This window comes from Macrotis lagotis, chromosome 1 (genome assembly GCF_037893015.1).
Source record: "Macrotis lagotis isolate mMagLag1 chromosome 1, bilby.v1.9.chrom.fasta, whole genome shotgun sequence".
Lineage (NCBI taxonomy): Eukaryota > Metazoa > Chordata > Mammalia > Peramelemorphia > Peramelidae > Macrotis > Macrotis lagotis.
In genome coordinates, this window is record NC_133658.1 from 355140154 (window position 1) to 355158715 (window position 18562).

The window sequence follows — 18562 nt, forward strand, 5'->3', positions numbered from 1 at the left end:
TATCAAAATGAAAATATTTTCAACCATGAAGACTCTCCTTGCTTCTAAAGAACCTAAGAGTCAGATTTATCCCCTCCTTCCTACCTTGGAATGGCACCTTTCATGCCTATTAAGGACCAGCTGGAGCTGGTATATTTGTACAGCATGGGTGCAGCCCTAAATTTCATTTCTACATTAAAACCATTCTCTTTGGAGCTTTATAGAGGAAAACCTTAGGAAATGTGAGAGACCTTACTATTATAAGAGGAGTTGCTCTTAAGGTTCAGAAGAGGATTAAATTAGTCCTAGCTCTGCCACTAATTACTTGTGTGACATTGAGCATATCAAATTTCTTTAATTCTCTGAACCAGTTTCCTTTTCTGTCAAGTTAGTATAGTGTTTTATTTTAACTTAAAAATTATTTCAATTTTGTTTACATACTATTCATTTCCCATTATATCCTTCCCCACCTAGAGATTTATATCTTGAAACAAAGCAAAAAAAGAAAAACTTTCAATTAACATATGAATCAAGACTGAATATGTCCTTTGTTCCACCTTCATAACACTTTTCCCTCCCCCTGCAAAAAAGAAAGGGAGATGTAGACCCATTTCTTTCCCAGGGCAAGGCTTGATCATTTAATTACACAGAATTTCCTTCTGAAAATTTTTTATTGTGGTTTTTCTGTACATTAATATTGTACTGAGTCGTCTGCCTGATCCTGCTTTCTTCGCTTTGCATCTGAGTTTTCTTCATATTCATCATTTCTGATAGCACACTAATAGTCCATTATATTTGCGTACTATATTTTGTTTAGTTATTTCTCAATTGATGGGCATCTACTTTGTTTCTAGATCTTTGCTACCCAAAAATTCTGCCATTAATATTTTGACGTTTATAGGAACTTTCTTTTGATCACTGAATTCCTTGGGGAACAGGGCAGAATGATTCTTAAGATACTTTCTTTACAGGGTTGTTACTTATTACCTATGTGACCCTAGCTAATTAATTCTTGTTTCCAGGCTTCAGTTTTAGTTTCCTTTATCTATAATTTGAGGAAGTCACAGGAGGTTATTTCCTTCTTTAAAAATCTATGGCCTAAGAAAATACAATGAGATCATAGATTTGAAAGAGGCAGACTAGACTTATCTATATTTATAGTCATAGAGGATGAATTGAGGCTTTAGACACCCCAGATCACTCATAGTGTCTTTTCTGGGTGTGTAGGTTTCTAAAGACATCTCTGTGCGTCTACATAATGAGCTGGAAGCAGTGGAAAAGAAGAGAATCCGACTGGAAGAGGAGAACGAAGATCTCCGACAGAGATTGATTGAAGCAGAGCTGGCCAAGCAAGTGCTACAGCATGAGATGGACAAACCTCGAGAGGTGAGTCTGATGGGGGAGAAACAGTGGGAAAAGTTCTGGATGGTTTGGGAAGGGAGATGAAGCACACAAAAGTATGGGGAAGTAAAAGTGACTTTTTCAGTTTTTTCACTTCCTCTCCATATTGGCTTGAGACTCCAGACTCTGCTTAGTTTAATTTAGAAAGGCAATATGTTGTGGGGATAGCATTATGGAGCTCTGGGGAAAGTACTGGAATTGGAGTCTGAAGACCTGGATTCAAATCTTGCCTTTTAACACATTATTTTTATAACTTTGGTTAAGTCACTGAATGTCCCTGGGGAATCCCTTCAAGATCTGAACCTAAGCATCTATGTATGAGCATAGGGCTTATAGTCTAGACACCTAGCTTTAGATTCTATTTTCTTTCCTTTTTTTCCAGTTAGCATGCATTTTTTTCCCTTCTCCCCTCCCTATTGGAGAAAAAGAGACAAAGGAAAGGAAAACAAAACCTAAGGGAAAATATACTTAGTCAAGAAAATCAGTTCCTACCATTGTTTGCATCCAAAAATGCTTATCTCATTTGGGCATCCTGAGTCAAGGAAGCATGATCATCATCCCATTCTCTGATATTCTCTGTGGCAGATTCTCTGATGACCATCTGTCAAATGGGCATAAAAAAATGAACATCAATCACCTACCTCTTCAGAAGTTTAGGAGGAAAGCATACTGAAAGCCTTTAAGAGCTATAGAAATGGGCATTCCATTAAATATCCTGTCAGCATTTTCTCCAACAAAATCTTCTGAGTCCTGTTTCCTTGCCAGGAGGACTCCTGGAGATGTGATAGTTTCCTCCCCTAGGAAAGCTTAGACTTTCAGTTTGTACCACCTGATGCTATGCTTCTTCCTTAACTTGGTCCTGATTCTGCTGACTCCACAGACACTAAATATCACATCCCACGCTAGTTCCATTTCAACTAAGCAAGTTTTCAGGGTCAGATATCAAAGTCAAGGTGTTGGAGGAGAAATCTACTTTTTAATATTAAATAATATTAAAGTCTAGTTTTTAATATTAAGAAAATGTTATTTAGACCTGTCTGATGCTTTCTGAGGGCTCCTTTGGCTGCATGGACCCTATTCAGATATAAATGCCTTCCTATTCAATCTAACTCCATTATTAAATGTAAATTCAGCAAGATAAGAGCAACCTTAGCTCATCCCTTTACCCCTCCTCCAGTTGGAGCCTTTCAATGATATAAAGAAGGTGAGATTCCCCCCTTTTACCTGTTTTTCCCCTGACTTTTCTGCACAAGAAGTATGGAAGGCTCCAGTGAGTCAGGCCAGCAAGGAAGTTTAGTTAACTCCTTTGCTGCTCAAGCATTCTTTCTAATTGCCGTCTCTCTGTAACTTGGAGCAAGTCACTCTCTCCTAAAATGAGTTGGGGATTTGGGGCCCCCATCTGTTCTTTGTAACCAAGATTATTCATTGCAGTTAATTGAATTTTGCTGCTTTTTTAGTGGTTTTTTTTTTTACTTATTTTATTACAGTTGTTTATATTAATCTTGTTGGGGTTTTGTTGTTGTGTTTTGTTTCGTTTTGTTTTTTGCTCTGTACCAGTTCACACAAGTCTTCTAAGGGCAGAGTTCTATGGGGTAAGTCTAATAAAGTAGTATTGATTGATGGCTGCCTACAGAGTGAAGTTAAGAAATAATATTAAGAAACAAATTGAGTTCAAAACAATCCATTTTGTGGAATATTTACTATATACCTAGAACCATGTTTGATCTTGAGGAAGGAGAGGAGGAAAAGGGGGAGATAAAAAAATACCTTGCCTGTAAAGGTCTTAAAATAAAGTTGGACAGATAAAACACACTAAAGAAAACAGTCATTGGGAAGGAAATAAGACTGCAGATCAAGTACTAACTTGCCTAATGTATATATAGACAGAGTATGGACAGTTAGTGCTGTAGGCAAGGGAAAGGGAGCTTTGAGACAGCTCACTGCCTTTGGAAGAGCTCCACCTAAGGCCTCCAGAGTCCCAGAAATTCCCCAGGGAATTTCCTGTTCTGCTACTTACTAGCTATGTGAGCCCAAGCAAGTTCCTTACCTCTGGAGCTCAAGGCAAGAATGATCCAGAGTCAACTATGGAAAGAACAAGTTCAAAGGAAGACTAGGAAAGGAAATCTGGAAGAAGGGTATGAGGGAAGCACTTGGAGATTGATCAGTAAATGCAAAATTCAGAATTTAGCTGTAGTATTTCTGGTGAATACCTACCAACTTGTTTGTGCCTTTGAACAGTTGAAAGTTTGCTTTGGTGGATGATTTTTTTTTCTTGTTAATAAAGGAAAATGGGGCAGCTAGATGGTGCAGTGGATAAAGCTTTGGCTCTGGAGTCAGGAGGACTTGAGTTCAAATTTGACTTCAGACACTTAATTATCTGAGAGACCTTGGTCACTTAACCCCATTGTCTTAAATAAAATAAAATTTAAAAAATAAAGGGAAATGTTCTTGTTGTCTTATTTTAAAAAACCACTGACTAGTCACCTCCATCTTCCTCCTTTATTGTAAACTCCTTGAGGGTAGGGCCTATATTTCTTAGTCTTATCAAATTTAGCCCTGAGCTCTTTCCAAAAGATGTTTATTTTCTCCTACTGTAAGGTTCTTTTTGGATTTAAAGAAGAAAGACATAGTTTAATCTTCCAAGGAACTTACCTGATTATAATGCATTGATAATGAAGCAAAGGATAAAGGAATAATAAGTTAGTTAGCCTGTGATGTAACTGTCTGGGTCTCTTTCATGCTGATTTAGTATGTTCCTGCAGTAAGGTAGAGGGCCAGTCAGGAGCTGTCCAGCTTCTTCAGAATCAAATAGAAAGTCCTTTGTTGGTCATTTTTAAAGCTTTTCACAACCTGGCTCCTTCCTACCTTTTGATTCCCCTCCATGCTCTCTGGCCTAATTGCTGTTTTTCAAACAGGAACCATCCCATGGTTCAGTTCTTTATGCTAGCTGTCCCCTATGCCTGGAATGCTCCTTAGAATCCCTGGCTCAGATGCTCCCTCTTCTAGGAGGCCTTGCCCCAATTACCCCAACTCCTCAGGAATTCCCTTCAATGACTCCTTTTATTTTGTATGTATCCTATGTGTGCTCCTGAAGTACAGGCTGTCTCCCCCTTTAGATTGTGAGCTCCCTGAGGGCTTCTTTTGGCCTTTGCCAGCAGACTCCTTGCATAAGAACTTAATAAATATCTGTGGATTGATTGCCTTGTCTCCAGACTGACATGAGAGGCTACCAAAATATTAGGGCTTAAACTGTTTTGTGCTTGGGTATAAACAAAGGGAGCTGGTGCTTTTTATAAATGCACCAGTCTATAGTAAATGATGCAGCAGTAATATATAGACTCAATAAGGATGCATCTAGCAGTTTTTACAATTCTTATGGATTAGACTTGTCTCATCCATCCCTTTGCCTGTTTCTTTCTAAAGCTCTCTCGGGGGTGGGGGGGGGGATTCCTCTCCCTACTATGAGCAGACTGCCTTGTGACTCTTCTGTTCTCCTTACTTCCGATCCTTGCTTTCAATTCTTGTACTGTATGTGACTCCTTGTGAATCACTTAACAGCTCAGGTGTCTCAGTTTTCCTCAGACAATGAAGTCATTACCTTCATTGGGACTTGGGATGTTTAGTATCTACAGTGCTCTGAGTTCTTTTGGATAAAAATGGTTTATTAACTAAAGGTGGCAATGAATATTCTTTCAGATTTTTCAGCATGTTTTCACAAATCCCTGAACTACCTTAGCTAGGCCTTAGCTGTGAACCTTAACAGTTTGTATCTTGATTATTTCCTGAAATCTATGTGAATATTTGAAGTAGGATTTGTAGTCTAGTGTAAAGAAACCTGGACTAGGAATTGGGAACCCTGGCTTCATCATAAAATATATGAACTAAGACAAATCATTTTTGGTTATAAAATTACACTTGAACCCACCTATAAAATACCACCTATTTTAGCCCCAAGTTCACCTTTTTTGATGGTCTTCAAGCAAAGGCTAATGGAGGAATCCCTATATAATGTAGGGATTTATACCACTCTTCTAAGCCCTCTTTTCTAAACTTGAAATTCTAAACATCATTGATGGGCAGCATTTTCAGAGTACAAAAGCATCCTATAATATGAACTATGATTATTGTTTTAATACTTCATGTATCTGTGGTTTCAATGATATGCATATTCACTCTATCACAAATGATAATTTTAGTGGATGATATTCATGAGTTGCCTGTATGAAGATCCAGCAAAGGAGACTGAGTGTGGTACCATAGGAGAAGAATCAGAAGAGAAAATCCTAGAATAAAAAAAAGAGAAATTAAGGAGGGGATTGACAGTAGATGTCTGAAGTCTAGAAGGCTGAACATTGAGAACATCACTTAAAAGTTCCTTCCAACCTTGCCATTCCCAGTTTTGGGTTAGAGAAGTATAGAAGTATATTATAACGAGGGGGGGGGTGGCTAGGTGGTGAGTGGATAGAGCACTGGCCCTGGAATCAGGAGTACCTGAGTTCAAATCTGGCCTCAGACACTTAATAATTACCTAGCTCTGTGGCCTTGGGCAAGCCGCTTAACCCCATTTACCTTGTAAAAACTTTTTTAAAAAGTATATTATAATTGAAGTTATTAAGAAATATTTATTTTTTCAGTCTAAAGTCCTTCCTAGACTTACCTGAAGGAAGGAAATCAGTACTTAATCAAATTTATCAGGAAACAATGCCTTCCACTAAAATCCTTTTTCCCTTCCTCTTCAGCCTAACTCCTTTGTTTATGGAAAGTATTTAAAAACTAAAGCCCTGGAAAAAATATGGATTAAGGGTAGCAACCAAATTTTGATGCAGAAAAAGCTCCAATCTGGTTAGGATCTTTGACTTCTTTACTCCTAAAGGGATTATTGTAATGACCCCAGGAAGATCAGCACCTTCTTTTTCCACTTTCTGAGGGGATTGTTGAGCATTTTTTATCTCTGATCTGCTGGATAGGGAGGTAGAAGAAGCCCTTGAAGGGATGGAGTGATTTTAGGAGAATTACTCTCCAGGTATGTCCCCCAAAGATTATTTGATAATGCAGGCTATTAATCTTGAATCAGGTAATTATATTTTATTTTTATTGGGAATTTTGCTTCTTCAAGGTTCCTATAAATATTACTTTAAAATTTCTTGTTTAAGAAGTCTGAGGGCATGTCAGTTTGGAATTTTTCTCTCTTAGAGTAAGCTAGACTTGATTGAATTTAGAACAAAGATAAATTAATTATGATTGTTCCTTTTAGATTTGTGCCTAAAATTCAAAGAACAGTATTAAAAAATTTTCTTTGAGAGACATCAACATGGAGGAAGTCAACATGAACTTTGAAGGATAGGTTGGATTTGGAGAGAAAGTTAGGAGAGTTTTTAGTAAAATGGGGGGGATTAGCAGAAGCAGAATGACTAGGAAGTAGAGCTGACCTAGCTAAGTAGAAAATATATTTTAGAGAGAAATGGAAAGTAACATCAAATCAATAGGTTAAAACCAAGTGATAGAATACCTTGAATACCAAATTTGAGAATTTGGTTAGGAGCTTTAATGGATGACTTGGATGTTCTTGTAAATCACTTTTTTTTTTTGCAAGGCAATGTGGTTAAGTGGCTTGCCCAAGGCCACACAGTTAAGTAATCATTAAGTGTCTGAGGCCGGATTTGAACTCAGGTACTCCTGACTCCAGGGACAGTGCTCTATCCAGTGTGCCACCTAGCTGCTCCAAATCACATCTTGATTGTTGTTATTGTTCAGATATTTTTCATGTCTGACTCATGATATTTTTGGAGGTTTTCTTGGTAAAGATACTGGAGTAGTTTGCCATTTTCTTCCTCATATTACAGATGGGGAAATTGAGGACAAAAAGGTTAAGTGACTTGCCCAGGGTCACACAGCTAGAAAGTATCTGGGCCAGATTTGAACTCAAAAAAAATGGGTCTTCCTGACTCCTGACCTGGTACTCTATCCATTACACCATCTTGCTGCCCACTGTGTTCAATTTTGGGGGCTACATTTTAGGAAAGATGTTTAATATCCAAAGAAGGGCAACCAGAATAGAGAAAAAGCTGGAAATTATGCCATAGGAGGCTCTGTGGAAGAAAATAAATTTGTTCAACCTGAAGAATGCAAGAATACAATTGGAAAGGATAACTTTCTTCAAATAGATGAACTTTCACATAAAAGAAGAAATGTGTTCTATGCAGTCATAGAGGATAGAACTAAAAGCAACAGGTGGAAGCACCTGCAATTCCTTAAACAAGATACTCTGTCTCCTTACTTTATATTTTCTTTAGTTGTTCCACCATTATGGCATATTCTCCTCCCTTTTCTCTACCTCCTGGCTTTAGCTTCCTTCATGACTCAGATAAATTTCCACCTTCTGCATGAAGCCTTTCTCTATCCTTCTCCCCAAACCTCTTCTCTATTCTCCACTCAGACTTGTCAAAAGGATGAATTTACTTAACATTATAAGTTCTTTAGACAGGGGGATGACCTCATGAAAGCAACATTTAAGAGAAGTCCAGTACAGTCCCTGAGAAAGTTCCTGGCCAAAGCTATGGAAAGCCATCACCCAACAATGTATAATGAATTCTGGCAACTGAGTAGTGTTAGAAAATATAATTCATCCCTCCCATGACAAATCTGAAATTCTTCAGACATCTGAGTTGAGGTTCTGAGTTCCTTGAGTCCTACAACCCTGAAAGGATTGGGATCACTTAAGTTTCAGGATCACCCAGCACTAGAGGCTGAGGTGATCAGTGGTCAGCAACAGACTAATTAATGGCTAGAACAGAGAGGTAGTTTTTGGCAACCATCTTCTCTGATGGACATGTAGTGACTTTATAAAATATCTTTATAATATGTAATCTCCCAGGAGGCTCATGTACTTCAGGACAATGTCCACTCCACTGTGGACTGGGTAAGATTGGATTCTGATTAGAGCAGAGCCCAGAGATTATTACCCTATTCTGAAACCATACCTATCCCCAGGAAGCTCTGGTTTTAGAACCAGAATTTTACTCTGGGTGAAAAAAATCCTAGACATACAGGGGTTTAAAAAGAAAAAAAGTCAAAGAATATCACTGGGAGGTACCTTAAGACTTAGACCATAAAACTGTCATATCTGGAATGGACATTGGGAATTATGTAGACTGGAAGCTCCCTGAGGGAGGGTTCCTACAACCTAGCACATCCCAAGCTAGGTTTACAAGAGCAGGATTGTGTTTACTTTTGTTTTGGTGTCTCTTATATCTAGCTGCAGTGCCTGATATGCATAATAAATGTGTATTGATAGATTAAATACTAGGACTTTATAATAACAATATCTATAAGGGCTTCCTCCCCATCAAATTACCTGCTATTTTATATCTATTTATATGCATAGATGTTATTTTTCCTGATAAAATGCAAGCTTCCTAAATACAAGGACCATTTTTGTTTTTAGACTGTATTCCCCACAGTAAGCAGAGGTCAGAAGTCATCATTTAATAAATATTTATTGATTGAATGGTTTCGGAATCTTGAAAATTTGCAAAAGATTTGCTAATAATAACCCTGTGAAATGTGTAGTTGCAAGCATTGCTATTCTCATTTTACAGATCAGAAAAATGAGGGTCATTAAGTTTAAGTGACTTGTCCAAGATAAAACAGCTAATAAGTATCAATTCTTTCTCTATTCCAGGTCCAGTACTCTTCCCAGCGTACTACCCTGCTAGGTCATGACAGCCCCCTTTACTGCTTTAAGATGATATAAACTGTTTTTTGAGCCTAATTATAGTGAATCCCCTGTTGCTCTCTAAGAAGCTACTTGAACTTGAGGACTACTTCTAGACAGTTGCCCTACAGCATTCAAGACATAGCTCAGGTGACACCTCTTCCATGAAACCTTCCCTGATTTCTCCTTTGAAGTGAATGCTCCCCTCTTCAGAATTTCTTTCTTTTTAATTTTTTTTATAATTTATTTAAGGCAATGGGGTTAAGTGACTTGCCCAAGGCCACACAGCTAGGTAATTATTAAGTGTCTGAGGCTGGATTTGAGCTCAGGTCCTCCTGTCTCTAGGGCCAGTGCTCTATCCCAGAATTTCTCAAGAGCTTTTTGTATAAATCTTTCCTTGGCTCCATCACATCCTACCTTGTATGCTATTTGTTTCTTTGTACAAATATCACATTCTCTTTCTGCCTGTATCATCATTAATTCCTCCCACCCAACTCCCACTCCTCAACCACATATACACTGAGTTGTAATCTCCCAGAAGGCAGGGCAGAAATTATCTCTGTTCATAACTACAACATGGAACACAGGATCTGACATCAAATGGGAGCTTAATAAATGGTTGTTGGATTTGTTGAATTTTGTAGCTATCACCAAATATCACTGGAATTTTCAGGGCAGTAATGAGAATTGAATGACAGGTCTGAATTGGGAACAAGTCGAAAGGACTCCCTTTTTAGATATCCTCTTTATCTCCTTAATATAAGAGCATTGATCCCTAAGGGTCCATTTAGGGGCAGACTGAAGATAGGAAAATGGTTCACAGAGCAGACTTCTTAGTCTCACTTCTCTGTACCCTTGTGTTCATTGTTGCCAGTTTCTGTTTGGGTCTTAGGAAGTAGAAAAGCAAAGCTCTGACCCTGGCATCTGACTTGAACTTAGGGTTTTCAGAGCCCAAAAGCTACTACTGCCTTGAGATGATTTTTTTCAGCTAGATATAATGGGTAGAGAGAGTAAGGACAACCCTGCCAGCTGCCCAGGAGAGCAGCTGGCATTGACAATGCTATAGGGTCACCCAGCCTGGTACAGACTCACCCTTTGGATGGTAGAAGGAAACATGGCTGCCTCCTTTCTGTACTGAAGTTGTGGCATGCTGGAGGACTGGAGTTATGCTGAGAGGAATGAGCATAATTCTGAAGATGCTGTTTCTGCATTCCTGCCATAGGAGATACCCATAAGACTTCTATAATGGGCTATAGTCCTTATATTTGCCCACTAAGGAAAAATGAATTGGGTGCAGAGACAGTATACATCCATAATGGTGATCTAGATTTGAGCTCTGCTAGCAGTATTTTACTTCCTCTCTAAACATGTTCAAACCTTGAATTAGTGTCCCAGGATTTAAAATTAGAAGGAAATTTTGGGGGGCAGGAAATAATATTTTGTTTATTTTTCCAACTATATGCAATGCTAGCTTTCAACAGTCATTTTTTTTGTAAAGTTTTGAGTTTTACATTTTTCTCCTTGCCTCCCCTGACAGAAAGCAATCTAACATATGCTATACATGTATAACCATGCTAAACATAGATCCATGTTAATCATGTCGTAAAAAAAATCAAATCAAAATAAAAAAAAATTAGATAGAAAAAATAATACCTAAGTCAGCTTTTAAAAGTTGAAGATAGTAAGCTTTGTTCTGCATTTAAACTCAACAATTCCTTCTCAGGATATGGATGGTATTTTCCATCACAAATCTTTTAAAATTGTCTTTGATTAATGTGCTGCTAAAATGAACAAGTCCATCATAGTTGTTCATCACCCAATGTTGCTGTTAATGTGTACAATGTTCTAGAAGGAAATTTATAATTCTTTCATTCAATGAGAAAATGGATGCTTAAAGACACAGAGACTTGACCAACATATATTAATTAGATAGTTCATAAACATTAAGAATTCAAATCAATTTCTCGGTTCCAAATTCAGGGCCATTTTCATTATACTATAATGCTGGGAATCAGTAAATCTGGGTTTAGTCTGAGTTTTACCAGTCTGGTCTTTGAGATCTTGGTCAAGTTATTTCCCTTCTCAGCATCAGGTGCCTCTTTCACCTGCAGAGAGAGGAAGTAGGACCAGATAGTCTCTAAGATCTCATTGAGATGGGAATCTGTGTTCAGTTTTTTTAAGTAAGATCCTTTCTACTGCAGGTATGTAACATTCAGTATCCTAAATTTCCCATTCAACCCTGACATTTCCTGTCATTAGGTTCCTTCCAACCCTGAAATTATATGTTCTATGTTCTAAGTCTTTTGGAGTTGTAACATTCTGTTATCTGTATTCTGAGGTTCCTATCAGCTTGCCATTCTTTGTTCTGTATTCTAAAACCATTTTCTGAAGGATTGACTCTGCATGTAAATATATAATTAACTTATTCTGTTATTTTCCTGAGAACCTAAGACTCTTCCTCTGGAAGGATGAAGACAGCTATCTGGGCTGGGTGGTTGGCAGGCTGCTCTTCCCCTCTCCTGATTATCCATGTAATCACAAAGCCAAGATCTGACCCTCTAATTTTTTTTTGTTCAAAAAGCTTCATTGACTCTCTAGTATCTCTGAAATAAAATCCAAATTCATCCATTTAACATTTTATCGGGAGGGTTTATGTAGGATTGTAACATGTACATGGTGCAAGGTTTACATGTACTATGTATTAAAAAGGATTTGGGTTTTTTTTAAACATGTGAAGGGTGGTTTAGAGAGGCTCAGAAGGGGCTTTAGATAAATTTACAGATGACAGAATTGTAGGTCCCTGAGGAAAACTAGGATGTTTGGGACATGACATCAATAAGGAAGACCATGACCTCCCATAACATGTCCCTCAATGAACCCTCTAATGACAAAATCCTGCACTGAAAGAACTGTAGCTTCAGAGTGGTGGGAAAAAAGGAAGTAATCATTCATTCAAAAATCCCAGGGTTCCATGATCTCATCAATTTAGATACTCCCTTCAATAGTCCAGATCATAACCCAGCCGAGTTTTTTCATCCCTTGTTATTCTTGTCCCTTATCATTCATAAAGGATCTATCCAATGCTCTGGAAGTTGTTTCCTTATGGGTACCAGCACAGGAATTTGGCTGTCATTCATTCCAGGGATCTGACCCATCATCCTTTCCAATCATATTTTTTCCAATTTTAATGTCATTTCTTGCATGCAAATCATGATTAGAGAACTATCATCTCCCATCTCTCCATAGATCTTTGAGTTTACAGTGTTTATTTTTAGAGATTGTGTTGTTCCCTGATTAGTAGTCAGTATCATGAGATTACTGATGTTTACAAGTTAGAAGGGAGAAGCTTGGAATTATTTTAAAATCTTGTACAATTTCCCAAATGCAACCCAGGCTGCATTCTTTTTCTGTTTTAATTCTAGGCCCAGCTCATTGTCTATCCAAAATACCTGTCCAAGAGGGGCAGCTAGTGGCACAGTGGATAGAGCACCAGCTTTGGAGTCAGGAGTACCTGAGTTCAAATCCGACCTCAGACACTTAATAATTACCTAGCTGTGTGGCCTTGGGCAAATCACATAACCCCATTGCTTGCAAAAACTAAAAAAAAAATACCTGTCCAAGAAATAAGTACTAACTCTGTCTATCCAACTGTATTTTGACATCTAAACAAGATGTTTTTCATCCACTTGGTTTTACCCATGTGAATTGTTAGATTGATCATTTTTTGATTGATGACAGAAGGATGCCTTCTTTAAGCTCAGATAAAGTTAATTTTCTTTAATAGAATGTAAACTCTCAAATGATAGGGACTGTTTCTGTTTTGTCTTTCCATTCCCAGTGCCTAGAACAGAGCTTTTCTTATAGTCACTTAATAAATGTTTGTTGAGGAGCAACTAGGTGGTGCAGTGGATAGAGCACCAGCCCTGGAGTCAGGAGGACCTGAGTTCATATTTGATCTTAGACACCTAATAATTACCTAGCTATGTGACCTTTGGCATATCACTTAACCCTATTGTCTTGCAAAAACAAAACAAAAAAATGTTGTTGCATTTAATTGAACATTTAGAACAAATTATTGCAGGAGAACCTTAAAGGCTGCATTTTGCTCTGAGTTTCATGCTTTTAAAAAATCAATAAGCAATAAAGACACTGGGATCTTAATATTTCTTTACCTTTCAGTCAGTTGTGTGATCATGGAAGAGGTGGTCTGCTATTAAACAAAAAGTGTTATTATAGCCTACCTGTTCCTTTTTATTTTTTCATCAAAGATGCTTTAAATGATTGTATAGATCTTTCTCATAAAATTTCATTTATCATTATACTACTTTTCTACCAGTTACTTTCTCTGCTGCTGCAGATTAGTGACCTTATTTTCCTTTTCCTTGTTGGGACAATGTTTAGTCTGGTACCTTTGGGAGCAGCAGCTCTATTTACCCTCCTATTTGCACAGGAAAAGTTCAAATATGACATAGGGAATAAATGGGGGAAATGGTTTATGACATAGAATCTTTACACTATACAAATTTGAAATCTGAATTTGAAATATGGAGAAACCATATTTGGCTAGGAGGAATATGAAAGAAAGCTTTATGGAAGAAGAAGCTTTGGAGTTAAGTCTGAAGCACTAGTAAGATCTTGTAAGGCAAAGATGAAGCAAAATCATTCCTGGTCTGGGATTCTGTGTGAACAAAGACAAGAAAGGAGAAATGGGTGTGTGTATATGCAACAGCAAGTAGTTGAGTTTGACATTCAACCTAAATATTATTTGAAAAGTAACATCAAAAAAGCAGTAGTATACTAGAAAAAATAGGTGGAGTGGAAGAGTAAGGAGTTGATAATACATAACATATGAATGTGGATTCTAGGAGATGGATTCAGTAGAAAGAAACAGGGGCGTTTAGAAGAGGGGATGGAGAAAAGGAAATCAGTCTTGGAGAGGTTGAGTTTGAGATGTCTACAGGAGAGTTAGATTTGGGATAACTCTGAATGCTAGACAAAGGATAGACTGACTTGATGAGTTCCCCAATTGTTAGAAGTTTTTCCAAAAATGAATGTTCAATTTATCCTAAATTCACAAGGATTCATATTTTGGGTGAGGGTTAAATTAGGTGACTTGAAGTCCTTATCAACCCTTGAATATCTGGAGTCTAAGTACATCGCTTCCCACAGATGATCCTTCATTTCCACTATCAAAATCCCATGCTTGATGGATCATATATCAGACTTATTATGACAATATTGATGTTGCCTTTCCTTTCTTTTTGAGGCAGTTTCTATAGAAACAAAGGGTCCCCTGGCAATTCATTTGTTCAGGCTACTCATACCCCATATGGGTTTATCATCATCTGCCTTTTGACATCATATTAGGTCTCTACAGAGATATTGTCACTAGGAGTGGAACAGGAGGTGAAGCCCCGGGACCCTGGCTGATTTGGTTACCATGGAGATGTCTCTTTGACTGAGAAAATGAGAGAGTTCCCTCACTGTTTCTTGGAGATGGCCATAGAACCTAAGCTAGGGATCAGGATACAGAAAGCCATTGATTTTCAAATACCAGCTCTGTCTCTGATCCAGGGTAAATCATTTAACCTCCCCTTCTGTTCTTTGTAAAGGGAGGGTAATGATGCTGAATGAATGTCCTCACCTCCTGGTGGGTTGATGGGAACTCCTTATTTAACATTTATAAAGCTCTTAGAAGGTGTTATTTTCCACCCTCCTTCAAAGGCCCTCTCATATGTGACCTACCCTATTACCCTACTATCCTTCTGACTACAAACAAACTCATAGGTTCAGATATAGGCATCAAACCCACAAAGGACATTCATTTCTCTTCCTCTCAAATAGGCTCTTAACTTGGGGACCCATGAATATAAATATACACACGTGTGTGTATATGCGCATAAGCACACATTTTATATATACATACACATATATATGAGTATTTATAACTACATTTCAATATAGTTTTTCCTTTGTAATTCTTTGCATTTGAACATTCTTCTTAGAAGGGGTCCAGATGCTTTACCAGCCTGCCTTATGGATCTACGACACAACAAAAGTTCCAAACCCTTGGTCTAAAAGAATGTAACATCTAAAAGAAACTTAAAAGATCATTTAATAAATTCTGCTTCATCATTTTTCAGAGAAGGAAATTGAGGCCAAGATAGGAGATATGACTTTTTCAAGGCCATAAAAGCCTTAAGGGCAAGGAATAAGTCCAGGTCTTGCTTTCCTATGCTTTCCTACTACATTGCCTCATCAACATCTGTGTGGCATCAGCACAGTTCTTGCAGGGGGATCATTAAGTCCAGCCTACCACCCAACATCGAAGAGGTTCCTTTAATAGCAGCCTTTGTTGAGGTCTATGCAGCAATCCCTGTCCATTTTGAAGGCCAAGATTCAATTTTCTTGGCCACTGAAAAAAAAAAAATTAAGTCCTATCAAGTGCCATGCCTTTGCAATTAATCACATACCATTGATCTTTGTCATTTGAAAACCAGAAAGTTTATTGTTTGATTGAATGATAGAGAATATATTCTCCAGTAGAATGTAAGTTCTTTGAGGGTGAGAAGCTATTTGTGATTCCAGCACTTATCAAAGCACCTGGCATAGAGTAGAGGTTTAATAAATGCTCATTGAAAGAATGATTGCATGAATACTACTGATATTGGGGGAAGATAGACTGGGGAACTTCCAGTGTTCTAAGGCTGAATTCTTTATAATTTGATAGTATGTGGCAATAAGGAAAGATTCTGTCTCATTTGATAGGGGACATTTCAATCATTGTCTATATTGATCCAATTATACATTCAGAGAGGATTAACCTATTAAGATTGTCAGAAGAGACAATGTATTTATAACCTCAAGAATTATTTAGCAAGATATACAGATCCCAGGATTTAGCAGAACTAATACACCTGCTGGTCTAATTTAGTAAAAGGTAAAATGAGAAGATGAATTGAGGGTAAAAATTTTGTCAAACAGAACAGAAGACATCATCTCTCTATGTCTGTATTCTTTTTCCCAATAATCCAGATATCCTTTTCAGCTCCTATAGGAAATACTGGTCTATCATAAAATATATCTCCTTCCTCTCAGCTGGGAATAGGTGGAATTAAGGACAGAGTAGTTACATACATTCTAAAATGTAGTCACTCTATTGTTTTGTTTCAAGGGGCACTTCAGTTAGAAGCTGGTGGGGAATGTCCAGAAATAACTTTAATCTATCAAAAATATATTTTAAAAAACCTTTTCTTTTTTTGGTGTGAGCTTAACAATTATCAAAATATTTCAATATACAAAGAATAATTGTAAATTAAATCAGTACAATTAATTTTCAAAATATATATTAGATTTAGGGGCAGCTAGGTGGCACAGTGGATAGAGTACTGGCCCTGAAGCCAGGAGGACCTGAGTTCAAATCCAGCCTCAGATACTTAATAATTACCTAGCTATGTGACCTTGGGCAAGTCACTTAACCCCATTGCCTTGCCAAAACAAACAAACAAAAAAAACCTAGGTCTTTCCCAGGTCACAGTTCAACACCCCTCATTCAGTAGTTAAAGTTGTTAAGAGAGAGATGGGAAGAGGTCTAGAAGGATCACTTCCAAAAGAAATTAACCTGACAAAGGAAGATCCTCAGTGTTTCTCAGTGATCTCAGTGATCCTCTTTTGCACAGTTCACAAAAAAAAAAATCGGTCTGGAAGGGAAAACCCCTCAGGGTTCCTGGTCAGAAAAAACAGAAATAAATGCTATTTACATTCGTACTCACTAAAGTCCTTCCAATTCTAAAGTATTTTGATTTATTTCAAAGATGAGGAAACTAAGGCTGAAAGATATTAATGTTAAATAGTTTGTTCAAGGTCACACACAGTGTCAAAGTTGGGATTGGAACCCTGGCCTTCCAGTTTCTAGTAAGTTTCCCCCTCTACCACCAATACTCCAGTGGTCCTTAGTACCTACCACATTACATTCAGACTTCTCAGTCTGGCATTCAAGGCACTTCTTATTTCCCCATTCTCCCTTTATATAGAGCTGTAGTCCCAATCAGAAAGATCAGTCTGTTTGCTGCACTTGCAGCTAAAATGCAGTACTCATTTTAGGATACTGGTCTTGCTCATGCCTTCCTTTTTGTCTAGATTACCCTCCCATTCCCCTCTCTTCAAGTCTGTCCAGCCTGGAGGACCCACATCTTATTCAGTCTTCCCTTTGAAAAACCCTCTCTTCAAGAATGAAGGACAAACAGCAACAGTCCTCAATGACTGAATCCTATACTGCCTTTCATTGCTTCATATGTATTAATCAACCACATTTGGTTTCAGCTAGTTTAGAGGAAGAATGTCCCATATTAATATTTACAATCAATAGTTTTATTTTGAAGGCAGCTAGATGGCTCAGTGGATAGAGCACTGGGCCTGAAGTCAAGAAGATCTGAGTTTAAATCCAGCCTTAAATACCTACTAGCTATGTGATCCTGAGCAACTCACTTAATCTGTTTACCTTAATCCACTGAAGAAGGAAATGGTGAGCCACTCCAATATCCTTCCCAAGAAAACCCCATAGATAGTATGAACCATGAGGCTACAAAGAGTCTGACACAAGTGAACCACAACAGCTTTATTATGGGGGGGAAAAAAAGCAATTACTAAAGTATGGATAGAATGTTGGATTCAGCCTGAATGATTGCCATTAGAGGAATGGTTAAATAAGTTGTATGTTAATATATTGTAATGAGGGGCAGCTGATTATGCGTCAGGCTTAAATTTAGTAAAATCTGAGTTCAGATTTGCCCTGAATATAGAGTCTGTCACTAATGGGTGAGTCACTAATTTCTAAGTGGTTTGGGCCACTGAAATAGTTGACCACAATTACAATGGCCATTCCACATTATTGAAGAATTTCTATACCAAGGAGGGCCCCACATTAGTGAAATCACAAGCTTGGCTAAAAGAAAAAATAATGGTATATTAGAATATATTTAAGAAGGACAGCCAAAAGTAAAATAGAAAAATGTGGAAAGATGGTATGTAATAATGCAAAGCAAAATAAAACAAAACCCAGAAGCAAATAAAAATAGCAAGAACAATAATAATAACTAACATTTATATAGTACTTATACCATGGTAAGCTCTTTACAATTATTATTTCATCCTCACAACTCTGGTAGATAGTGCTGTTATCATTTCCATTTTTTATAGATGGGGAAACTGAGTTAAAAAGAAGTTTAGTGACTTGCCTGGTGTAACATCACTAATAAGGGTCTGGGTCTAGATTTAAACTCAAGTCTTCTTACTTCAAGACCCTGCTAGCTTCTCAATTTATCTGTGACTATGTTAAAAAAAAAAAGTCACTGAGAATGAGTGGAAAAACAAAAAATTCTGATGAGACAGAAGTGACTGAAAAAATTATTAAGCTCCTTTATGCCCTCAAATTGGCAGCTAGAGGGTGTAGTGGATAGAGCACTAGCA

General features: G+C 37.6%; 1 protein-coding gene across 2 annotated transcripts in view; it reads left to right on the forward strand.

The window, feature by feature from the left end:
* Window positions 1–18562, forward strand: part of MTCL2 (microtubule crosslinking factor 2) — a 124524-nt gene that overhangs the window by 42040 nt on the left and 63922 nt on the right. For both annotated transcript variants that reach the window (XM_074212009.1, XM_074212008.1), the window contains exon 3: window positions 1207–1365. In XM_074212009.1, the coding sequence (XP_074068110.1) occupies window positions 1207–1365 (159 nt within the window). The remainder of the gene's footprint in view (window positions 1–1206; window positions 1366–18562) is intronic.